The 24,248-nt window shown below is 35.2% G+C and overlaps 1 protein-coding gene across 3 annotated transcripts in view; it reads left to right on the forward strand.

The window, feature by feature from the left end:
* dnt (tyrosine-protein kinase Dnt) overlaps positions 1 to 20,096 on the forward strand; it is a 314,732-nt gene extending 294,636 nt beyond the window's left edge. For all 3 annotated transcript variants that reach the window (XM_081755891.1, XM_081755892.1, XM_081755894.1), the window contains 4 exons: positions 549 to 701; positions 2,564 to 2,723; positions 17,679 to 17,815; positions 19,723 to 20,096. In XM_081755891.1, the coding sequence (XP_081612017.1) occupies positions 549 to 701; positions 2,564 to 2,723; positions 17,679 to 17,815; positions 19,723 to 19,834 (562 nt within the window). In that variant the 3' untranslated portion in view covers positions 19,835 to 20,096. The remainder of the gene's footprint in view (positions 1 to 548; positions 702 to 2,563; positions 2,724 to 17,678; positions 17,816 to 19,722) is intronic.
* The last annotated feature ends 4,152 nt before the right edge of the window (positions 20,097 to 24,248 follow it).

The raw sequence follows: 24,248 nt of genomic DNA on the forward strand, positions 1-24,248 counted from the left end.
ACGGCACGTTTCTAGCACTTGTGGTTTTCGAAATCTCATTGTCGAAAGGATTGGAGACAAACATATACACTTTTCTTTGGAGACAAAAACCTAGCATTTTAATATATAGATAAGCATGATATTAATGTGTGTACTTAAACAACTTTCGTCCTTAATTTGATTTTGTATTTATTTCACCAAATTTTTGGATAATAACTCTGCACGTTTTTCCTAAATAGACTGGATAGAACGTGCTTTCGAAAATGAGTTTTGTCTTACTTCTCTGGTGTTACCTTTAGAAGTTTATGACTTTTTATTGACTGATGCATGATCAAGTAGATTTTCTCCCACCACAGTTGTTTCCGGCTTTCGTTCGTAGATAGGAGTTCGTTATTTTTTCACTTCAATTAAATCCCTAATTGCCACACAATGGTGGGTTACAATATTCTATTTAAGTTACTAATAAAATAACAATAAATCTCCATAGAGTAATAACAAAATAATGAATGTAGATTAATAAAATGTGCATAGAATAAAGTATAATACGTTATGTTCGTATTTTTTTCAAGGTTCCTTCAAAAGTGTAAACTGTGTCCGGAAGGAGTAGCCCATACACTAACTACGCAAGAAGTTGTAGATATGGCGATACAAATTATTCAAGGGATGCAGTTCCTACACAAAAAACGGATAGTCCACCGAGATCTCGCGGCAAGAAATTGTGTGTAAGTATTAATTAATTTTAAGCTGCCTTTGATCTTTCCCTATATATCCCAGTGTGAATATGTGAAACAACTATGTGAATATGTGAATAGATCTATAATAAACAACTTCGGGAACACAAATTGAATATAAAAGTATTTGTAACGATGTGAAAAAAAAAAGATTAAATACACCCAGAGGCGCTAATTAGAAACACGTAGCTTTCAAGCCACAGACGAATCGTCGTCCAAAGATAGAGAGACAGATAAAGTCGGTATATTAGAAAATCAAAAGGACGATCATACTTGACCAGATGTGTTTTAATTCTTTCTGGTATTTTCCCCTCTTATTTTCTTCTCCTTTCTCTACATCCCAGGTGGAAATACGATGGTTCAGTGGTAGAGCACTCACCTAATGCGAAGGTTCGTAGTTCAATTCCAGGCCAAGTAAGTTAGTGGTGGACAGCATCGTATTCGTGGGTTTCGCAAAGTTCTTCTGTTTCCTTCCACATTCTCATTCCAATAATTCTTAATTTATATTGAATAAGGATTTTAATATTAATGTATATAGTGTGCCGGTGCGAGTCGGCAGTTCTGTTAGTTTAGATATTAGTCAATAAAGTATTACAAAATCTCAATCAAGGGAATGTAGGTAGGGGTTAGAATTGACAACCCACACGCATCTGTTGTAATGGAAAGTAATGCTTTAATGCGTAAATGAAACTCAACCATTTCAAATTCATAAAATAGCGACTAGATTAAATTGAAGGTAAAAAGAGGGACAGAAGTTATTTAACTAAAAGGATAGGAATAAATACTTGCCTTAGTTATTCTTCGTCCTTGCTGACATCGTAGTCGTGATGAATGATGAGTAGCCTCTTCGAAATATTGTTCCACTTCCTGGCTGGCAATTGAAGAAACCAAATGGAGTTGACGTCTAAATTCTTATCCCGCCAAATCTGTCAGGGGCGATAAATGGATAATTGAAGTAGCTCGACGACAATCGCTGGGTGATGGCCTGGTTTTCACTCATAAGCTGTTTCTGCTGCAATGAACTTTCAGCATGGTTCGGGATGGTGGCCTGTGGAAACGGCTTCTGCTTCCAAATGAAAGTAGACTGTTCTTTGGCTTCTGTTGTACATTTGACTTCTGATCCACGATTACTCACTTGAAACGTGTCTGCAATACAGATATTAGTTTTCCATACTCCTAACTCATCTTTGAAGTATATAGAGGTTATGAAAGTAAATACGTAGAACATTAGAGAAAGAAGTATATGGTATGTTAATTTCAGCCATATGCACCAAAAAAAAAAAAAAAAAATCACTTTTTGTTTTAATAAGGAGAAACTATTAAATCTTAATGTTGTCTTCTTAAGTACAAAATCGTTTTCTCCAAACTTTTAATGCATCTAAGTTCATTGGTCAAGTTAGGCCCATATGAATCGGAATGGTGTATTGGTACAAATGTAATGTCAAAAATCATACCAAGTATCCACCCGTTCACATTTAATACTGTACTAAATGAATTGAATACAGTAGGTTTTAATTAACGATATTTACACTTTCATTGTTTTAATTTTTTAAAATTTTATTTATTAATTGTTACAGTTTTAGCATATCCATAGTAACGTATTTATAAATGTTAGGCGCCGCTTCTCCTCCTTAGTTACATTAAAAGTACATGTTTTTAACGTATAACAATTTTCAGCCGACTTGGCTGTTTGAGCTGCGGCGTATAATTATAATATTCCTCGAGAGAGGATTCAAGACAAGACAAGTCTAAGCGTAGAAATTATTAATATATTCAATCAACTTATATGTATGTAAAAAGGCGTTTCCTATAGCATGTTCTATATTGTATGTTTTGTTCTTTTGGCTTTCCAGGGTGGACGATAAACTTCGGGTGCAAATAACGGACAACGCGCTCTCTCGAGATTTGTTTCCCTCCGACTACCACTGTTTGGGAGATAACGAAAATCGTCCAGTGAAGTGGCTGGCAATTGAGAGCCTTGTACACAAAACATTCTCCACTGCATCCGATGTGGTAAGTAACAGATAGATTTCTGTTTATTTATTTATTTATTTTTAAATACTATGATGTAATCTTATATTGTAATACTGTACGTATAGCTATATATATATATATATATATATATATATATATATATATATATATATATATATATATATAGGGTGTTTCAAAACAACACCGACAACGTTTGCGAGGTGATTCCTGACACCGAGATAAGATAAAAAGTATAGAACAACCTGGGTGCACAAATGCTTCCTTTCAAAGTTATTGGCCTGTCGAAAACATGAAAAAGTGAACTTTAAAGGTCCAGAGCTAAAAAACTATGGGGCCTACCGTAGTCGGGTCAAGACTTTACTTAGAAGCCCTATCTCTATGTGCCTCGTATGTGCCCTATCCAAATATCAACGTTTCAGAATCCTGCGGTACTTCCACAACAATTTTTATAGAGGTAGTTGGTGAGTACTTCAGATTATATGCCCATAGCCAATAGACTTCCAATGAAACTTTCATTGTTTGATTAGATAAATATATGTGCAAAAAATAAGGTTAAAAGTCAAGTCAAGAATGTAAAATGAAAAGGATCTATAGCCCTGTTACAATTCCATAAATAATAACAATTTTGTGCTGTTTCTTGATGTTTTGTCATTTCTCCCGTAGTATTAATTTCTGTCTCTTCTAAAAAAAATCGAGCTGACTACTGACCCCACAAATTAACTTCCACATATGAGAAGTATGCATATGCAATATAAACCGACAGTAAGTTTAAATTCAACAATATATTAACGTTAATAAAAAGGTTTAAATGTACATTCCAGATATGATAATTTTGAATCCAGGCGCAGTCTTTAACAGCGTTATGGGCCCCTGGACAAACTAGTGTGCTGGAGATCCTAAGACTAAATTTTACATATAATACATGAAATTGTACTCATTTGGTCCTCGGGCACGTGACCCTCGGATCCACGAATTAAGACGGGTCACGTGCCCAGATTCAGACTCAGGGTCGCGCACATTCAGACTCACAATCCTCACTGAAACTCGTGCTCAGTAATGTCAGCGAGACAGTCTTTCGAGCCTATCGTCAGTGAAGTTGACGTTAACTCTGGCTTGTAGCTTGAACTCAGGTTCGCTATACTCAATGAGGCTGACACCAGCTCAGGCTCGCAGTCACTTGAGCTCAGGTTTGCTATTCTCAGTAAGACTGACGCTATTTCAGGCTCGCAGTCATTCGAGCACAGGTTCGTCATCCGTGATGAGGCTTAGGTTTGCAGTCACTTGAGCTGAGGTTCGCTATCCCCAATAAGACTCATGCTCACTAATCTTATTGGGGCACGCACTCGCTAAGGGCTCAAGATCGCTTTCCTCAGTGAATTTCGCACTTGCTTAAGCTCGCTCCCAATAACCTGATTGGAGCTCACGGTCTCTGATACTCTTGCTTGCTTTGGCTTGCTGTCCAGTTACTGGTCTGGCGCTCACATGGGCTTGCGCTCAGTTATTGGCTTCATTTGCGTACTCAGAATGTTGTCAAGGAGTTTTCAAGTTTCCAAATTCATACCATGTCAGGTTTTTGTATTAGTATGGTAAATGTTTATTTTTACATAATATATTGCTAAAGGACAGGGTTAAAATCCAGAAACTTTTGTGAAGGTCATTGATTGAGCTTGAGCTCAATTGAGTCAGTGATCAGAACTCATAAGTGTGAACACCTCTGCTGTGTTCTTAACAATATATTTACAGTTAAAACTAGCGATTTGATTCTTTTGTGAAATATTTTATATCTGTACTTTTCTTCTTTCTTTCTTTCTTTCGTTCTTTTGTCTCCTTTTGATCATTATTCCACTCTCTGTATGCCACTTTTCAGGCTCTCCGGGATAAAACATGAGGGAAGGGATTCCCTGCTACGACCACTTCCGGTTTCGTCTCTGGCAACGACCGTCAGATGGCAGCACGTGCATTGCATAAATCTCCGAATCTCAACACACGGGCGAATCATCCCTCGTTTCCCTCCCTACCTACCTTTTCATTCTTTTTTTCTCTCTTTCTTTCGTTTTTTTAAACCTCAGCTCTCTTCCCAGGCATCCATCTTCGTTTCTCCATTTCCTCTCTCTCGGTGTTTGATTTAGTTCAGTCGAGAACACGATATTCTCTTAATGGCCACGGCGTTCGTTTTCCCGTTCATCCCCCTCATACTCCCTGTACTATGTTCCCTCTTCTGTTTGTCCAACTAACTCTTGAACCCTTCCCGTCCCCCTCTACTAGTACTACGCATCAAAAGCCGTCATGGAAATGCATTAGCACCATCGCTGATGGAAGTTTTTTTTTTCTTTCTTTCTTTTGAGAATGCACTTTAGATCACTCCCCATATCCTGTCTTCACTTTTCACATATGGAAAATACCACAGATCTAGAACTGTTAACACCCTTGTGTACTTATTCTCCCTCCATATCTAGCTTTCTACTTGCTCTCATAAATAAATAGAAGAAAAAAAAAGTGAATTTGTGTTTCTGTATATAAATCAGCTCAATAGCCTTTCAGTAGAAACTTTAGTTTCTGTTTTATTGTGTGTATATGTTATGACAGCAACAAGATTGCAGATTTAATCTCATGATGCTAAACTTAAAACATCGTGCTTCTGGAATTCTTTTATTTATTGTCTTTGGAGTGAACACTGCACTCTGCACCATTTATTAAACATCCAAAATATGCTATGCAGAAATAGGGGAAACCCTATAGAACGACTTTGTTCACTCGTCAGTCAATAGATATTTGAGTAAAACCAGTACGAGATAGCGATAAGTGATTTTTGTTTCCTTCTATTCAAACCGGAAGTGGTTGAAATATATCATTTCCGGTTTCAATTTGATCACCATAGAACAAAAAACGTAACAGATAACGAGAAAAATTTCTCGATACGGATTTAGTGTCCCAAGAATATATTCTGTTTCCACCGTATTTCTCCATTCGAACCGGAAGTGTCAGAAATGTAAAATTTCCGGTTCCAACACTGATCAGCGCAGAGCAAAGCGGCAATAGATAGCGAGGTGCGTTTTTTTTTTTTTAATATTGATTCAGCGCATCAAAATTTCATTTCCTTCGTTATTTATACTAAAACCGGAAGCACTACAAATCTCCCGCTTCCGGTTTTAATATTGACTCTCATAGAACAAGAGCTGTAAGAAATGGCTAGCAGCGAGTTTTGGTGTGGATTCTTACTCTCAAGAACAGATTCTATCTCCGACCTTGTGTATTGGAACCGAAAGCAATAGATCTACCACCAACAGTTTCAAACTGAATCACTGTGAAATGGAACGAAACTCACTTGTTTCTACTTTACTTTAAAAAAAAAAAAAAAAAAAAAAAAAAAAAAAAAAAAAAAAAAAAAAAAACTGGGTAACAGCAAACAATATAATGTTCAAAATAGGCCAGTTTCTTACCCACTTTCTTAGTGGCCTGCCGAGCGTCGTTAGTGTTAAGTCGGTTTAAAACTTGCCTACATATAGAATACTCAAACGTTATGGTGCCAGGGACTGTACACACAGATATTAGCATATAAGAAAATATTAGAAACAAAAATAGCATTTTAGCAAGTGAAATTCACTTGCTTTGTGTAATTTAGCATCTCATTTCTCGAGGTTCAACCAATTAAGCTACTTGGTGGCACGAAGCAAATTACAACTGCGTCTGTAGACAGATAGAAGCCAAAATCACCCGAAAAAGATTGAGGTTCTTATTAAACACTATGAAACGATGTACCGACGCGGCAAATTGCTGTTCGTACAAGAAGTGCTGCATCGACCAATAAGGACCGCCGCGGCTTCCTATGTGTTGTTTTTTCTATTAACATTGTATGGTAGGACGCAGCAGTATTTGCCGTTTCGTGTATTTTCGACCTAATTGTGAAGACATTATCGGAACAAACGCCTGTATCGAACACTGGTTCTAACTCCGATTTCTCCTTATGTTTCGTTTGTTTATGTGCAAGAGAAATTGGAATATGTATATATATTTACCGTTCGTTCCTTTGAAACGAACAAATTCTCCGGAATACATTTTCTAAAACATTTGCTAACATTCTTGGAACATTATAAGGGAACTTGCCACAGTACCGGACACCTATGCATTTTTTCTATTTGCTTAAAAACCGATCAACAAATCGATACAAGAAAACACACTGACAATGATCACAGCATTGATGATAATATAGTTTCACAAGAACATTTTTATTCTGAGATTTGAACATTAAAATTTTCGATTTTCTAAAATGCTCAAAATGGCGTTGGTTAAAAAACTGTTCCCAGTACCGGATAGATTAGTATAAATATCAAACCGAGGAGTGGTTGTGAATATGCAAGCAAACGTTACGTTGTAGTTGTCAAATACAATATATTTGTTATGTTAATAATATTATACAGTAAAACCTGTCTTCAACGGACCCTTTACTAAACGGAAAACTGTCTTAAACGGAAATATTTCACGGTTCCATGAATTTTGGAGAACAAAACGTGTAAAACTCCCTTCATTAAGCGGAAACTGTGTTACGCGGACAACGGAAAGAAAAATAAACATTTAACGGAAAATTCTGAGTTCCGGACTACAGCGTTTAAAAGATGTTTAGACATTCTGTGAGACATATACATTACACTGTCTGCGATAAAATGTTCATTCTTTTGATAGATATTTCTGGACAGTGTTGACCTTCCCCAACCACTACTCATATTGACCCCCGCAAATTGTCCTTAATCCCCGCAACTTAATCAAAAATCATACGGAATGTCGGAAAGAAGAAAACAAGATTAGAGGAAGAAGAGGAATACGATACCGAGTTCCGAGAAGAGTGTAGAATAAATACATATCAAGATTCTCTCAAAAGTTTAAAGGAACTGCAAAAATTTGCCTTACGGAAAAATGATTCTGATTCACTTAGTATAATTTCTCAGGCTAAAGTATATGCGGAAAGTCAAGCAGCCAAGCAGCAATGTACACAGAAAACCCTGCTTGGCTATTAGAAAAATATAGAAAACGTGTGCATAGCATATTTTGTATTTATTTATTTATTGTATTTATTCGTAGAAGAAAGAAGTACTATAATCAAACAATGTACGTACAGCAATATATTTTCCCAGTATGCCCCTTTATAAGCATGTATTTTTTTTAAAGAAAGGAAAGGTCTACCTCCACTAAGCGGAAACCTGACTTAACGGAAATTTTTGCAAGTCCCGCTCGATTCCGCTAAAGACAGGTTTCACTGTATTATCCAGTTCTTACAATATTAGCTGACAAGTACTTCAGTTTAAAATTACGAAAATTGAGTAGCAAATTAAAAAAAAAAGTGAAATAAAATATTGCTTCACCGCAACAATGTTTCTCTCCCTACTAAATTTTACACAAAAGTGACTACTGTTACAACCATTGGTTAAAACAACAAAATTTTAAATTTCTACAGTAATAATAAAACTAAGACTACAGTAACAATAATGTGTAGGAAATTAAAGGCAAAAGATTCAAATTAAGTGCTTCATCTCAATAAGCTCGCTGCTTACAATTTTCACAAATGAAGTTCTCAATATGTTCACTGTCGGTACACGCAACATGTGACCATCCTCGACAACTGCAGCACTGTACTCAATCCCATCGAAGCATTCTCCACAAATAAGACACTACGTGACAGTATTTTTTTCTGTTTCGTCCTGCAGCTCTCCGAACACTGCAGTTTCCCGCTAACACACTATCTACAACTTTCTTCATCGTGTTTCCCTTTCTTGAATGTAGCCATCCTTGAAATAGGTTCCTGAAAATAAAAATTCCATCCTAAATATCTTTTCAACTAAGACTAATTAGATAATTTCTTCTGTCAGGTACTGAAAACATTCGGAGTGTACGGTACTGGAATCACACGATCTATTAGAAAAAAATATTACCAACTAAAAATTATGATAATTTTAGTTAATGCTTTTACATTGTACGCTTCTTTAATTATTAAAAAATATTATGAGAGATAAATTTACTTTACTTACCTGAGGAGGGTGAAAATCTTCTGTAAAAGTTAGATGCTTAACGCAAGACAGCAGTGAGGATCAATTTCTAGCGATTTACTTGAGACAAGTGGCGCCAAACACTTACCCCTGTTGATAAATACTACAGACGCATGTAGAATAGCTGACTGATCTCTAATGGCAGAATGCTAAAATTAGTACTGTCCGGCACTGGGGCAAGCTCTCCTATATATATCTATGACCCATAGATCAATCAGCACTGATAATTGCTAGACTCTGGCTTCAGTAGCACTACTACTTGACTAGAGCAGTGGCTTCCATAATTCAGGTGACACTGTCAGTGAAGAGACTCTCGTGTGAGGTGAAGTTGCTGTTTATATGAACACCGCTGTTGTTAGTGTAGTTAATATATATTAGTTGGGAAACAATGAATAGAATAAATACTATCCACAGATGAGCGTTGTTTTTGTGCTGCAAATGTGATGGAAACATAACCACAATTACAGTGATGTTGTTGAAGTGCAGGGGCGGATCCAGCGGGGGGCGATCGCCCCCCCCCCAGAAGAGGAAATTTTCTTATTTTATATATATAAATAAAACCCATCCCAAAGTTTGGAGCCCTTAAAAGTAGCAGTATGAAACCCACCGCCCCCCCAGAAGTCGGTCCTGGATCCGCCCCTGTTGAAGTGTAACCCAGACTAAAACTGTTTGGAAACAAAAACCTGAGGCGAATATTCGGATCCAAAGGGGGACGCGAATGAATGATGGCGGAAACTTCGAAACGAGGAACTGCATAATTTATACGGTTTACCAAAGATTCTTGGGATCATTAAATCAATGAGCCTTAAGTGAGCAGGTCATGTAGCTCGAAGGAAAAAAAGTAGGAACACTTTCAAAAAATTGAACCAAAAACTCAATCGGAGAAAGATCATTAGGAAGACCGAGCTGCAGATTGGAGGACGATATTAAGATAGATCTCGCAGAAGTAGGAATACGAAGTAGAAACTGGATCCAGTTGGCTAAGGATAGAAGTCAATGGAGGAGGGCTTTTGTGAATGCAGCATTGAACCACCGGATTCCATAGACAGTAGATTTTGTTAGGTAGTCGTTAAAGTGTTTGTAGATCGTTTTCCAAACATCGCATGGCATCTTGCGAAGATATTCAAAAACTGAATAAAGTATTTGAACAGATTGGGTTGCTAGGGGAACTTCCTCGTGCAGATAAGGTTAAATCAATGTGCTTAGGAGAGAATTTGATTGTTAATTGTAGAATGTTTTGTACAATCACCAAGAAAATCAAGAAGAAAAGAATCCAAGGAGTATGAAATATCGAGAAGAAGCCTCCAAAGGATGAAAAAAAAAAAAAAAAATAAACTTTGAAGCTGAGACCATATAAGCAAGCTTTACTCGAAGGTCTCCATAAAAATTATGGTAGAGATATGATTTGTATTTCACCTCTATATTAAAAATCAAATTGTACCAACTGACTTATGGGACACCCTGTGTCGTACAGAAATATATTAAACTGAAGTTTCGATTAAGTAAATAAAAGAGCTGAATTGTTTTTGCACCTACCTAATTGATACTTCAGGAACATCCAGGTATGAGTGATCATTTTGTTTACTTTGCCATAGCGTTAGTTGCTTTTTTCCTTTTTTCCCTTGTCACAAGTAATTATCATGTTCTTGTTGATTTGGTGTTCCTAATGACAGTTTCTCGTGTTGCCCATTTCTCATATTACAATATTCTTTTATGACATCTGGCTGTGGTGAATGTGCTAATGATGGTTGCTCGTATTTGCATTTAGAACAAATACAATGTAACGAAAGAGAACTCTGGACAAACTATTGTGTAAAATAAGGTGAAAAAAACAGAAACAAAGAAAATGTGTATTTGAGTGTGTGCATTGTTTTGTATGGTTTGAGACTGAAAAACATGACTTGCAAGTTGAAAATAACGCGAATTGTGGTGAAAGGTGTTACTTACCTGTACTTATCGCAGTTATGAGTCACAGAGTCGTTTAAATAGAAACAAACGTCATAATTTCTTTTCTTATTATTAATGTACACCTGTGTCCTTTCTAATGTTGCCATTACTTGCTAATGTATGAGAGTCAGTCAAATGAAACTCGGGAAGATAAGAAAGAAAATTCAAAATGTAGTCACATGTCAGTATTGTTCAACATTGAAAACATGCTTTTCTTACTTGGTACCAGAAGACATATGTCTCTGTTGATGAATTCTTGCATCTAGTGAGTGGATCCAATGCTATACCCTCTTCTACACTTGTTGGTCCGACCATGGAGTTCTTTAATTTTCTTTAGGCTTCCAAACTATTTTATGAGTATGGGAGGTCTTCTATGAGTATGGAATAAGTATGAGAAGTCTTTTATGAGTATGAAATAAGTATGGGAAGTCTCCTATGAGTATGGAATAAATATGGGAAGTCCGAGTATTGAATAAATATGGGAAGTCTTCCGTGAGTGGAGTATGGGAAGTCTTCTCTGAGTATGGAATAAGTATGGGAAGTCTTCCATGAGTATGGAGTATGGGAAGTCTCCTATGAGTATGGAATAAATATGGGAAGTCTTCTAAGAGTATGGCATAAGTATGGAAAGTCTTCCGTGAGTGGGGTATGGGAAGTCTTCTATGAGTATGGAATAAGTATGGGAAGTCTTCCATGAGTATGGAGTATGGGAAGTCTTCTATGAGCATGGAATAAGTATGGGAAGCCTACGAGTATGGAGTAAGTATGGGAAATTTTATGGAACGATTTTATCTGTTTGTCGACAGGTATCAGAACAAAGAATGAAGGAGGTTTCATGTTCTCCGTTAACTCCCTATTCAAACCAGAATTAACAGAAATGAATCATTTCTGGTTTCAGTGTTGAACACCGCAGAACAAGAACAGTAGTAGTTTGCACAACTGGCAAGAAACAGTTTTTCATGTGGATTGAAACGTCCCAAGAGTAGATTCCATCTCCATTTTTAACTCTCTCTCTCTCTGCTAAAACCGGGAGTGGCAGAAATCCACTAACATGTTTGAGTTCCAAAGGTAAAACTTAGAGATAGCGAGATATAGCTTTTTTAGCATGGATTCATCGTCTCAAGAATGAGTTTCTTCTCGACCTTCTTATCTCCTTTTTTAGACCGGAAGCGATGGAAGTTCTTACTTGTTTCAACATTCATTGCTATAATGAAAGAAAACATGACAATAGATCACGAGATCGGAGTATTGAGTACCGGAACAGTAGGTTTTATCCAACTTTATCCCTCCATTGTAACCTGAAGGAGAGCTCTTTTGTGGCTAAGCGATTAGAATACGCGCCTTTGACGTGAAAGACCCGAGTTTGATTCCCGTCGGGAGCTCATGTGGTTTGGAGAATCCCACGTTAACTGTAGGTCCACGTCTCATATAGCTTTGCTGCTGAAAGGGACACTAAACTCAAAATTAAGTCAAATCAAGCATCCGATGTATATATATATATATATATATATATATATATATATATATATATATATATATATATATATATATATATATATATATATATATATATATATCCTAGAATATCATACTTCGGAAGTCTACTGTAATTTCACAATGTGAGACGAAACTTGCTTGTTTTTGTATTCTGCAAACTTACGAAAATAGCATAAGCACAGATCAGGGCTGTACTATCGATGAGCGAGGACCTTCTAATGGCGCATAGCTGAAGAATCCTAGGGTTATCGTGAAAGAAGATATCACCCCTCATTAGAGTACCAAAATCTTGATCTCCCTGCTGCAACAATGAAATGTGTTGAGGTATTGATCGGTATTGATTGTCGCACCTCGCTTCAAGCATTCTGTAAGTCCGTAGAATCGCGAATATCATAATTTTGCTGCTTACGCCGAGTCTCGTTTAACTCTTGCAGTTCTAACTATTTGTAGTACTAATTTTTAGTCATGTTTGCGTTACATGGCGATTCATACTTAAATAAAGCTGCACATCCTCTCGCAACTTTCACCCAGTTCTATTACTTAGTGCCAATTACTACTGCTATCTTTTGAATTTATGGTGGTTCAAACATTGACAGCGTTGTTTTGTGATGTCAGAAAATCAAGGGCGTGTTTTCGTGTTTTCCGAACACTAGGTTGGTCACTTCAGTCACCTGACTTCACTCCTTAAATTTTGCTGCATGCAAAATTTGGAACTTATATGGTGAATGCTGTAAAAACCTGGACCATGTACGGTTTAGGGAAAGAATGACTCTTGCAGCGAATGCTTTGGATTCTCTCAGTTAATAGAGAATTTAATGGAACATGTTGGAACATTTAAAAAACATTTTGAATTAAGAACGTTGGCAGATACGTAGAACGCTCAGTTCTGGTGCGTGGAGGTCCTTGGTTCGGTTGCAGCTCTCACCAAGTGAGCTTTGTAGTGGAAAAATACTTTGTGCGTGGGTTTCCTTGGGTTTGGCCCATTTATTCTGCCATTTCGTTCATTATCTCCCTTAGTCTCAGAGCATAACTGTAGGCAGTGGCGTATTTACGATTTTGTTCCGGGAGGGGCTTTGCTAATTTTCGGGGGGGCTTTGCCTGGAAATGTGAAAATTCTGCAAGATATTTCATTTACTTTACTATACTAAGTAAGATTTCGGGGGGGCTTAAGCCCGGAAGTCACCCCCCTAAATACGCCACTGATTGTGGGACTAAAACTAAAAAGAGTCACTTCTCAGCGGGTCACAAAAATTATTTCCTTGTGCAAGCAACAAAACTGAAATCTCATCGCTTTGCGTTATTACATGAAAAGTATGCTGTCCGTGCTAAAGATAATTCACCTTAGTAAAATAACAAAGTCACCTTTATGATACGAAATTTTAGGTCATTAGGAAATGTGCTTTGCAAATATATACTTGTAATAGGCTGTTTTCAATCTGCACATTGTAATGTACTTAAATCGTATTCCCCAGGTGAACAGTTACAATACAAACCAATAGCAATATTAGAACCCTCAGTTCGTGCGCGGTCTGTAGTCTTCAAACAACATTTTCCAGAATTACGTGCATCTCAGCTGCTTTGCTTCATTTTCTTTGAAATTAGTTTCACTTTACGTCCATTTGTACATAATGATTCATCGTTTGCTCTTTTAAAGAAATTTAAAAGGTGATGAAGAAAGAAGAGCTATAGGAGCTGTGTAAAGCAACCCATTATCCAACGATATGTTTTCGTAGCTTAATGCACTAAGTGTCGTAAATGTTATTTCTAGTTAATGCATACTTCCATCAAGGTGGTAACAAAAACGATTCAAATATTGAATATGAGTGTTATTTTCTTCTGTTGTTGGTTGGAACTGGTTTGATGGAATGGAAAGAAAGAAATAAAGTTATCCTGTAGTTCGCCGAGAGTTTAGCAGTGTTGCCAGTTGAAAGAAAAGTTTGCTGCAAATTTTCCTAAAACTTTCCTAATGATGATTGAAAAGTTTGTATCGTTGAAGTTCTTTCAGTTCTTCCGGAATAGCATTTTGTTTCTCTCTCCTCCCGTAGAGTGGTCAAATTCGTTCTTTCTTATTACTTTGTTAAATGTCCTTGGTCAGTGGGGTACTAGTGTATCAAAAATATTTACTTTAGATTTCGGAACGAATAATTTATGTTTTAGTAAGCTTATTCATTGCCTAACATAATTTTTAATCTACAAAATATCAGTGAAACAGGTGACACGCAGTAGTTGCACATCGAAAACAGTTACGCCAGCAAACACTTTCCAACAGCTTTAATGAAAATCGTTTCCCATTTTTAAATTACTTTTTTTTAAAGTTGTACAAATTGGTATAAACGATTATGTTGAAGGATCTATGTAGGCAAATAACTACTACCCATTGCTTACCTAACTGTCTTATGATTACATTGGCTCAACATTTTTTTTTTTTTCTGTTAGATGCAGTGATGGTGTCAAAAAGTAGCCTGGGAAGAAAATTCTCACTCGGAGCTATGCATTTCTTCCCCGGAACATATCTCCGACGCTCAATGTAGGTTACTAATATTTTCGCGGAACTACTTTCACGCCGGAAAAGATATGTAATCACCACTGGTTGGGAGCATTGACGTAACTAGGATATTTTGGTAGGGTGACATGACCTGTTCTCAGAAATAAAATAACCTTGCCTGTGGTCTAATAGTATTCTAGAGGCTAGTCTTATGTCCTTCATCCCGCCTATGGTTGTAGATCATTTCAGATGCATAGTATCCAAAACTATGACCGTTTATGGAGAACAAACATTGTGTCTAAGTTTCTTTAAGTATTTTCGTTATAATTCTTCTCGTGACACCACTTATTACGGTGTATCATTCGATTAGTCGATCACATTAATCGTATAGCAAGGCATACGTTAAATTCCAATCCTAAATATTATCTTTAAAAAAAAGAAAAAAGTTATCAGTTATGTCTAACATGTGTACGTATCTATAGAGGAATGGCTTCACTCTTATTGACTGATATTCTCACGTAGGCTCTACGAAGAATCCTCCATATATGGCAGATCGCAGGCCACTGTAATCTTTTGTGCTCTAGTTTATTCTACTATGTAGTCTTCCAGCTGATAAGAAAGTAAAACATATGTTTATTCCACACATAAACCCGCAAATATTCTTACGCAGCAAGCCAGCAAGAAATCCTAACTTTCAGAAAGTGAAATTATGGTGTTTCAGAGTGTTGGTAACACTGCTATAAGTGTTAGTTAAGAGTTGAGAAATGGAAAGGGTGTTGGTCGACGCTTGATGTCAACGAAATAAAAGTTTTTATTATTAGTTTGCGTGATAGTGTGTCGTTACTTTGCGGGGGAGACTTAGGAACAGCACTCAGTCTTCAGCGCAGAGGTTGCAATTTGTTCTCTAGACCCGTAATGGCTATATATATTCTTGTACTTTCTCTTTTGTTAAGAGTTGGGACGAAAATAGAGTTTGTTTGGAATAAAGATAAGAAACCACTGTAATGTGTGTGGTACACGAAAATTCCCAAGATTGATAGCAACTTAGACTCGGGGATAGGGAATAATAATAACAAAGATTAGTTCCTTCGGTTGTCAGATAGCTTTATATTTGTTATTTTGTTGTGTGCCTTTTGATGATTTTATTTCGGGACGGAGATTCTGATACCAATAATAATAATAAGCACGAACATTTCATTGTATTAGAATATTTTTTTTTCCTTTTGAAAAAAATTAATATACTGAGTGTTTCGGTAATAGTATCGATTCTTTATGCTCCTGGAAGAAAATTATCTGCATAACCTCCTTTTTTTTTTAAACCACACAAATACTGACAACTTTATCAGTCACTTGGGTGAAAAGTATACTTTTATTGTTCAAAGCTTGCACTAGTCATTTAAATAATAGTCATTATTAGTGCTTTTACCTGAAAGAAAAGTTGCTGGTACTTGCTAATGAATGTATTATTATAAAAACTTACACATATCATCCGTCAAGTGGTGTGAAGTGCTGTTTCCGATCGGTAAACAGATCATGAATCAGTGGAGCATGATCATGAATCTGAGCATGTTTATGGCCACTTATACAGGATAAAATTTTTACAATGCAACAGCATTTCTCGATAGCCTACGTATTGTACAGGCTGGACACAAAGTCGCTTTCCATAAAACAAATAGAGAAAGAAAAGAGCTATCAGCATCAGCGAGCGTTATTATTTATTATTTTGTACTACACCTGGCTCAACTGTGTTTCTTAGTGTTACTGGGACGGGTAACCATTTTTTTTTTTTTCGTACGTGATTTGTTTAAGAGTTGTTTACTAAATGAAGTTGTGCGAATAGTACAGGTGTTGAGGTGAATCGCAAATTAACAAAGGATTTCTTAGATCAACATTTCGATGAATGGATTGGCTGTTGCATCTGTTCCATGGAGGAAACGCCGCTGCGACCGAGATCCCTAGTCGTTTCTAGATCTTTTCTTGCTTTGGTATCAATTGCGGAGTGATCATCTTGGAACAACCATGAAACCACATATTTGCTAACGTTAAATTAAGAGGTAGGCAATCCTACTCTCCTGATAAACATCGGTGCAGAATTTATCCACAAGCAGAGATTAACTAGATGAAGTTTGTATAAAATTCATATGAAAGAACTCGCTTTCGTAGTCGCTGAAATGTATTGCAATTGTGGCCACAATGTGCTTTAGAGGAAATAGAATGTTGAAGAATATGTGCCTGAAGATACCTACGGAAACCACTAACTGCTTCTCGTTCATTTAAGCCGAATTTTAACGGCTGAGAAGACAGAATCTAAACAAAATAAAGAAATTAGCAAGTGTTACAAACTGTCGGTCTATTACCTTTTAAATGCATATAACATATTGTTGTTCTAGTCTTCAGATCGATTTAAATTGACAAGTTCATTTCATAAATGCAAAATTTTGTTAAAGGATATACTGGAACAGCATTTTTTAAACTTCAGATAAAAAGTACCGGTACTGCCGACCGTTGCATACCGACGGAAAAAAGCATTGGTCATTATTAAGATTATATTAGGATATAATGAATTTTCTCCCTGTACTAAGTTATAATGATTACCGTATCTAATTTCTAATTTCAACCATTGGCCTCTTTTCCTTACATCATGAACTATTGGTTATACAAAATTAAATATATCTTGTAATTATTTCTAACTATATTTTAAATACATAAGTTTTGTGACTAGAATAGGATTTTCGACTAAAATTAAAAAGAAAAAGAAAGATGTCTTCTATACGACAGTGAGACGAGTATTAAAATCGTTGTTGCAAAAATAACAAACGAGTAACCTGGCAGTTTAATCACTAGATTGACCAGAATCTGGGAAATGTTGTAACTGGGAATGTGTGATATACTTCCCTGTACGCCTTAAGTTTTTAGTTGTACAATATATAGAGGTCATTGAAATCTTTTCATTATATCATGTTAATGCACTTAATATTAATTGATGTGTATGTCTTATCTTTTCAGTGGTCTTTCGGTGTTCTACTGTGGGAGCTAACGACATTAGCCCAGCAGCCGTATGTGGAAATAGATCCATTTGAAATGGCAGCCTACCTCAGGGACGGTTACAGATTGGCACAGCCTATCAACTGCCCCGATGAATTGTAAGTATATACAACATTAATACAAAAAAGAAATAACACGTAATCAGAGCATGAAAATGGTTTGTTAATATTCACATACGAGGATCGACTCTACGGAAGGGACGTGCTATTAAGCTGAATTTTTACTTGCATCCAGTATAGTCCATTTGAAGTTTAATACACTTTTCCCAACAATGCTGCAACTTCTGTAGCCCAATGTTTAAAATAAAAAAAAAAAAAGTATGTCCATCCAATTAGATACAGCATCCATTCCATGATTGTTGTCCACGTTTAGTCACTTATTTCACTTTACGGGTGAATACGATGGAAATGAATGGGAATTGTCCTACAATGTGTTTTGTATGTCATGAATTTGACTGACAATTAAACCTTTCTGCACGAATTACTGCACAATCTTCGATGAGCTGCTTACTTGTGGATACCTATCAAAAGAACAGTTAAAATTAGAATATGGCATGTAGTAGCCAACACATGTACACATTACTCTCTAAGATATTATAGTTTCACCAATCAGAAGCCCTCCCTTCTGGGTTAGATCAGTAACTTTCCAGCCTTCCTTCTCTTGGTTTGGTTGATTAAGAGTTTAGTGCTTTGTTTTCAGAGCGACGCTATGTAAGACGTTGGTCTTAACTTAACGTTGGGTCCGAACCACCTGAGTTCCCATCGGGAGTCAGACCCGGGTCTCCCTCGCCAAAGGTGCGTACGTATAGCCACGAAGGAGCTCGAACATACGTTTGGATATTAATACAATAAATAAATAAATAAATAACGTGGCAGAGCATAAAGGACAAAAACTTTGCAGACACACTGGAAAACTTTGTTTTTAGGTGACATTCAAAAAAATGTTGCTTCGCCACTGAAAATAAATTTCTCACAAAACCCAACTTGTTCCATAAGCTGTTGCAACTGTGCCGAAAATTCAAAGCATCTGATTTTGTCATCAGGCGTCAGGGCTTGTAGCAACTGCACACGGTAAGGCTTCTGCTTCAATCATTTCCGCTAAGATGTTCCAAATGGGAGGTTGTGGAATGTTCAGCTCTCTGCTTGCTCTGTTCGTCGAATTCTGTGAGCTTTGTGCAAAACTCGCTTGCATGCGCTCAACCATTTCTCACTGTAGGTTGACCAGATGATTTCCCCTTACAGTGGCATATTGAAGCTGTAAACTGTGCATACCATCGCCGAATGGACTGGACAGTTGGTGAATCTTTATTGAACTTAGTTCGGAAGTGTCGTTGTACTGTTAGGACAGACTGATGTCAATGAAACTCGAACGCAACATAACGTTTCTCTGCGCTTGTCACCATCTTGAATAAATACTCACTGCTGCACTCTCGTGGCAGAAATCAGAGGTGAACCTGCAGCACATACACACACACACAAACTTACTTTTTCAATACGTCTGCAAAGTTTTGTAAAGCTACAGTGAATTCATGAAATCATGTCAATCATTTGCAATGACCCGGTATTTATTTCTCTTGCAGACTTTTACTTCCAGAGTTTGGGCTTTGGATTTAGTCAAAAGTTGGAAATAAATAAATAAACATGAATTGCTATTTAGAACAAGAATTAAGTGGAAAACACAAGGAACAAGACCTGTTAAATGTCAGTTTGAAATTAAATGTTAAGCAAATACAATGTTTTCTTTATAACAAAGATGGAGTTGATGTTTCTTGTGATTCACTTCATTGCACTGTTCAAAAAATATGATTGAAATTCAAGAAACTGATAAATTTTAATTCCTCCACTTTGTAAGATTGTGCATTCACACATGAGTGCAAAATATTCTAAATAAGCCTGGTTTTCAAAAAAGATTCCTTAGTATACAATAGGTGATTTAAATTAGTTTGAACTTTTGTTTTGCGGGATGGTGAATATCTTTATTTTTCTTCTTTTTCTTCTTCTTTCAGATTTGCTGTGATGGCGTATTGCTGGGCGCTAAGTCCTGAAGAAAGGCCTACATTTACACAGTTATACGCGTGTCTACAGGAGTTCTACAAGCAGCTAACTCGATACGTGTGAAGAAAATGTCAAACAGTGAAAGTGTTATCAAGAACTTTTCAAAGATGCATTACCACGCTGTCATTTTGACTGTTTTGAGAAAGAACTATCTACCGCGATCAGTTGTCAGTTCTGTAAAGTCTAGTTGGCAGAATCAATATGTATATATATAGATCAAGAACGTTCACTCGTGTTTTTTTTACACCTAGTTCTCCAGAAATGTGTCTGACTTTTTTTTAAAAATAGTGTGTATATGTGTGTGTGTGCTTAGTATCTTTTTTTTTAATAAAACAAAATAAATTCTTGCAAACGACACACTGTTACGAAAACGAGTTATTAAAACGTAAACCATAAGTTTTATGTTTGTGCCAGTGACAATATTAAAGAAACAAATAATCTTGCCATCATCTATAACTAATGTGTTCAAACCAACTTTTCCCCTCCTCCATCATCTGTAATGTTGATAAGTTCATCATACCATTAGTTCTACATTTAACACTGTACTTGACAAAACTGAAACTAAATGTATGCATTTAACTATCATTAAGTACGTAATGCTGAGAACCACCCAGTGCTTCGTCATATTCTCCTATCTTTAAGATATATACGGTGTATATACATATATATATATACAAATGGCTGAAAACCATAACAGTGTGTAAGTAACATTTTGGTCAAAATTGAGATAAGTTCATGAATGAGAACTGGAAAGTTGATGACGTAAGGGGATCTGAGCAGAACAATGTTGTTTGCTAAAGATATAGTTATTCATAATCGCACATTTCCTTTGAAAGTGGAGATCAACCTATTTGTTTTTCTCGGAAACTAGATTTATTTACTTATATCGTTATGATTTTCACTTCTTCATATAATGTGCAAGGAAGGAAGTCTGATGGCCACGCAGTTGGAGTTAGATAAAATTAGTTGCGGTGTTCCCAAATTTATCTGGACTTTAAATTCTTAACACTGAAATATTACATACACTCGTATAGGTGTGGAACATTGGTCAAAAGTTTCAAATTTTAAATGAATATTATGCCGCTGAAAATACGTATATTCAATACTATTTAATATATTTACTTGCCGCGCGCTAAAAATGTAACATATTCGAGTCTTATGAGAAGCCACATTGGTCTATATTTATGAAAATATATTGTCAGCGTTTTAACACAGAGTTAAATTATTTTCAATGTGAACTATTTGCTTAAAATTTTATTGGTTTACTTTGGTAGCATTAAAAATAAGAAAGAATCTCTTTGTTTTCACATCTAAACTGATTTCAAAAAATAATATAAGAAGATGATAAGAAATGTTGTGTAAATTTAATATTTATAACTTTGACTTATTTTGTGAGCATCTATGTGATCTGTATGTGCTTTCACATAACAGAAAATAAGATGTTTATCCGAGAAGTTGCTGATGTAATGAAGGATGTTTTAAATAAACTTAATGGATTTGAGACTTGGTAACGTTGATTAAGGGCAGTATGTAGCCTGTTTCTTATTTAGCAACAATAAATACAATGTTTGGTCTGTTTATACATTATTTGCCCCATTTAACTCTTTAGTCATTTTTGAATGCTTGTCAACGACAAGAGAGATTTATACATAATATTATTTACACTGTTGATCATAGACAACTGTATTGGCTTCGCAGCTGATTCTCATTGGCGCGGATTTTTTACGTGATAGCTCTTTCCTACGACACAGCAATGGCTATTGGACTTCTTTTGTGGTACTTTTTGTTTAGTATGACGTGATCAGAATGTTACAATAACTAGAGAGTATTTATTCTTGGTATTTAAAATACAACTATTTTAGATTGGTTGAATTATAACATACAGTTCCTGTTAAATTTGTTTTTTATATGCTTTAATTTATACAGTTTTAGTTTTCCCAATACAAATCTATATTCATAATTGAAAGTTATTGTTACGTTAAATACTGAATATTAACAATGGTGTTTTTCTACACTTTTTCTTAAAATATTGCAGAGCTTAAAGACAGTTGTAACTATTTTATAACTTATCTCTTTAGTACTTAAAACTATAATTTTTAAAAAGATTAGTCAATGTTAGTGGGATACAACTATTTTTATTATTGATAAATACATATTTCAACTTGATTTCTGTGGTTATTGCAAATAATTTTGGAATATCTCAAAAAATACTAATTATTAATAGACAATTTTGTTTTAAAAGTTGATGTATTTTTTTTACGATATTTCAGAAAAAAAACAGAAGATAGTGTCCATGATTAATAATAGTGCTACTGAAGTTTGAATAGCTCTTTCGAATGATTATTTGAAAAATGCATTCAAATAATGAAATTTTTCCAGTAAAATTTTTAGAATAATAAATTTGAAGAACAGTGGCGATCAGCTTTATACATCCGAACTAATTGATTAGCACACGTTGTAGCAAGTATATTCTTTTTAATTATTTTTAATTTTTTTTTTTACGAATATTGTTTTAAAGGAATAAAACTGCTCATCATATTTCGTTGTTAAAATTCTTATTGTATCCAGAACACTTCATATACGTACAAATGAAAACACAAAGTCTGTCTGTGCCTCTAGTATCCGAACAGACAACTCTGTATTTCAGCCCATATTGTAAGAATAATACGTACATTGATGATGCAACTCCTTTTCAGTTTATTTTCCTTCGTTTAGAATAAAAATTTATATAAGAATAATAAATCTATTTTCTGATTCGTCTACTTATATGTATATATGTACCTAGTACAGTTTTGATGAATGATGTGAAAGTAATTCTGAAAAATTGTTTCCCGTATCATATATCACTTTGTAATAATAATGTGAAACTATTTGGTGATCAGTTTTTTTTTCTTTCTGTATTCTAATTTTCAGAGAAAGTAGATTTTTTTCTTAATGTTAGATTACTTGTGTGACTTTCAACAAATTCATGGAAGTGTAAAACCTTAATTTTTGACTATTGCATTCCAGGTAAAAGCGAAATATACTACATTGTCACTTTTATAATTTTATTAGTGCATATAACATTAATTTTTATCACTTAACATACATACAATTTGGTTGTCGGATAAAGAACGAAAGTGTAAGTGTAATTATTTTTGTAATTGAATTGGTATTTTTTTTTTTTTTTTTTTTTTTTTTTTAATAAGAACGTTTCGTTCAAGAAGAAGAGAGTTTTTTGAGAAACAGACTTGACGTTTTGTGTAATAAATGGAATTTTAATTTTGTGTATAAAAGAATTTTACATTGTTATATGAATACTACGCTGGGCTAGTGTTTGTTCATCTTTAACTCATCATTACCATAAATATTTTGCTAACATTGGCTGGTCATTTGCTACAGATGAAAAGTTTGTATGCACTTTCCTTTCGATTTTGACTTGGAAGTATTGCGTTTTGACTCCGTTCATCAGTTGGTCGTTCTTTCCCTTGTCTATCTTCTACTTTACTTTCTATTACGTCTCTAGAATAGTATTTTGTAAACTTTTTCTTTCGCTCTTCTTCATTATTTTAAATGTTCTTTCTTCGAGCATTCCTATTTGGTTTCTCTTTCCCCCTTAGCTAATATTTGTTCATGCTTACAACTATATCAAAGGTACTTGGCGTTTCAAATCCGTATTGTGTAACGTCACTGCAGTGCATTATTTCTTTAACTTCTTTGTCAAAACTTATAAGTTTTCTTGTACTAAACAAATCTTGCACTAATGATCGATCTATATAAGTTTTACGGTTACTTTTTGTAAGAGATAAATTGTAGGCTGATGTTTATCACTAAAATATATTAACACACCACAAGAAAAGTTTCAGTTGAAAGTTAACAGCTGAACCATATGAATAATTATTATAATAGTTTAAAAGAACCGAGTTTTTATCAATAATTGTTAAAACTTCTATCGAACTTAAATATAAAGATATAAAATAAGGCATATATGCTAAAATAGTTTGTTGTTTGATGTAGAAGATCGGTTTTAACACCATAAGTTTCTAGAACCTGAACCAGATGTAGTTTTCATATCTATAATGTACTACAGATACTAGTTTGCATCATAGTGAAACGGATTTTTTATATTTGTCATTTAAAAAAATATAACGTAAAGGATTTCTAGACAGTACTTCTCGTATCTCACAACCAACAAACTGATCATTTCAGCTTACATATTTTATATAATTTAATAGTTAAGATAGCTGGTTATCTGTATACTCAAGTCACGCGTAAAGTCAGGTTAAAAGACAACATCCATAATTATGTTCAAATGCCTTTACTTTTATACATAAATTGTATATTTCGATACGTAGGTTTTTTCAAAAGATTAAAGAATATGCAGGTTATGTTCGTTGCAATTCTATCTGAGGGTAAGTGTATAGACAGGTGAGATTAATGTATTAGTTGATGAGTATTCTGGCGCTTAAGGAAACATATTAGAATAATATGTTGTAAA

Source organism: Thermobia domestica, chromosome 4 (assembly GCF_964235325.1).
Source record: "Thermobia domestica chromosome 4, izTheDome1.hap1.1, whole genome shotgun sequence".
NCBI lineage: Eukaryota > Metazoa > Arthropoda > Insecta > Zygentoma > Lepismatidae > Thermobia > Thermobia domestica.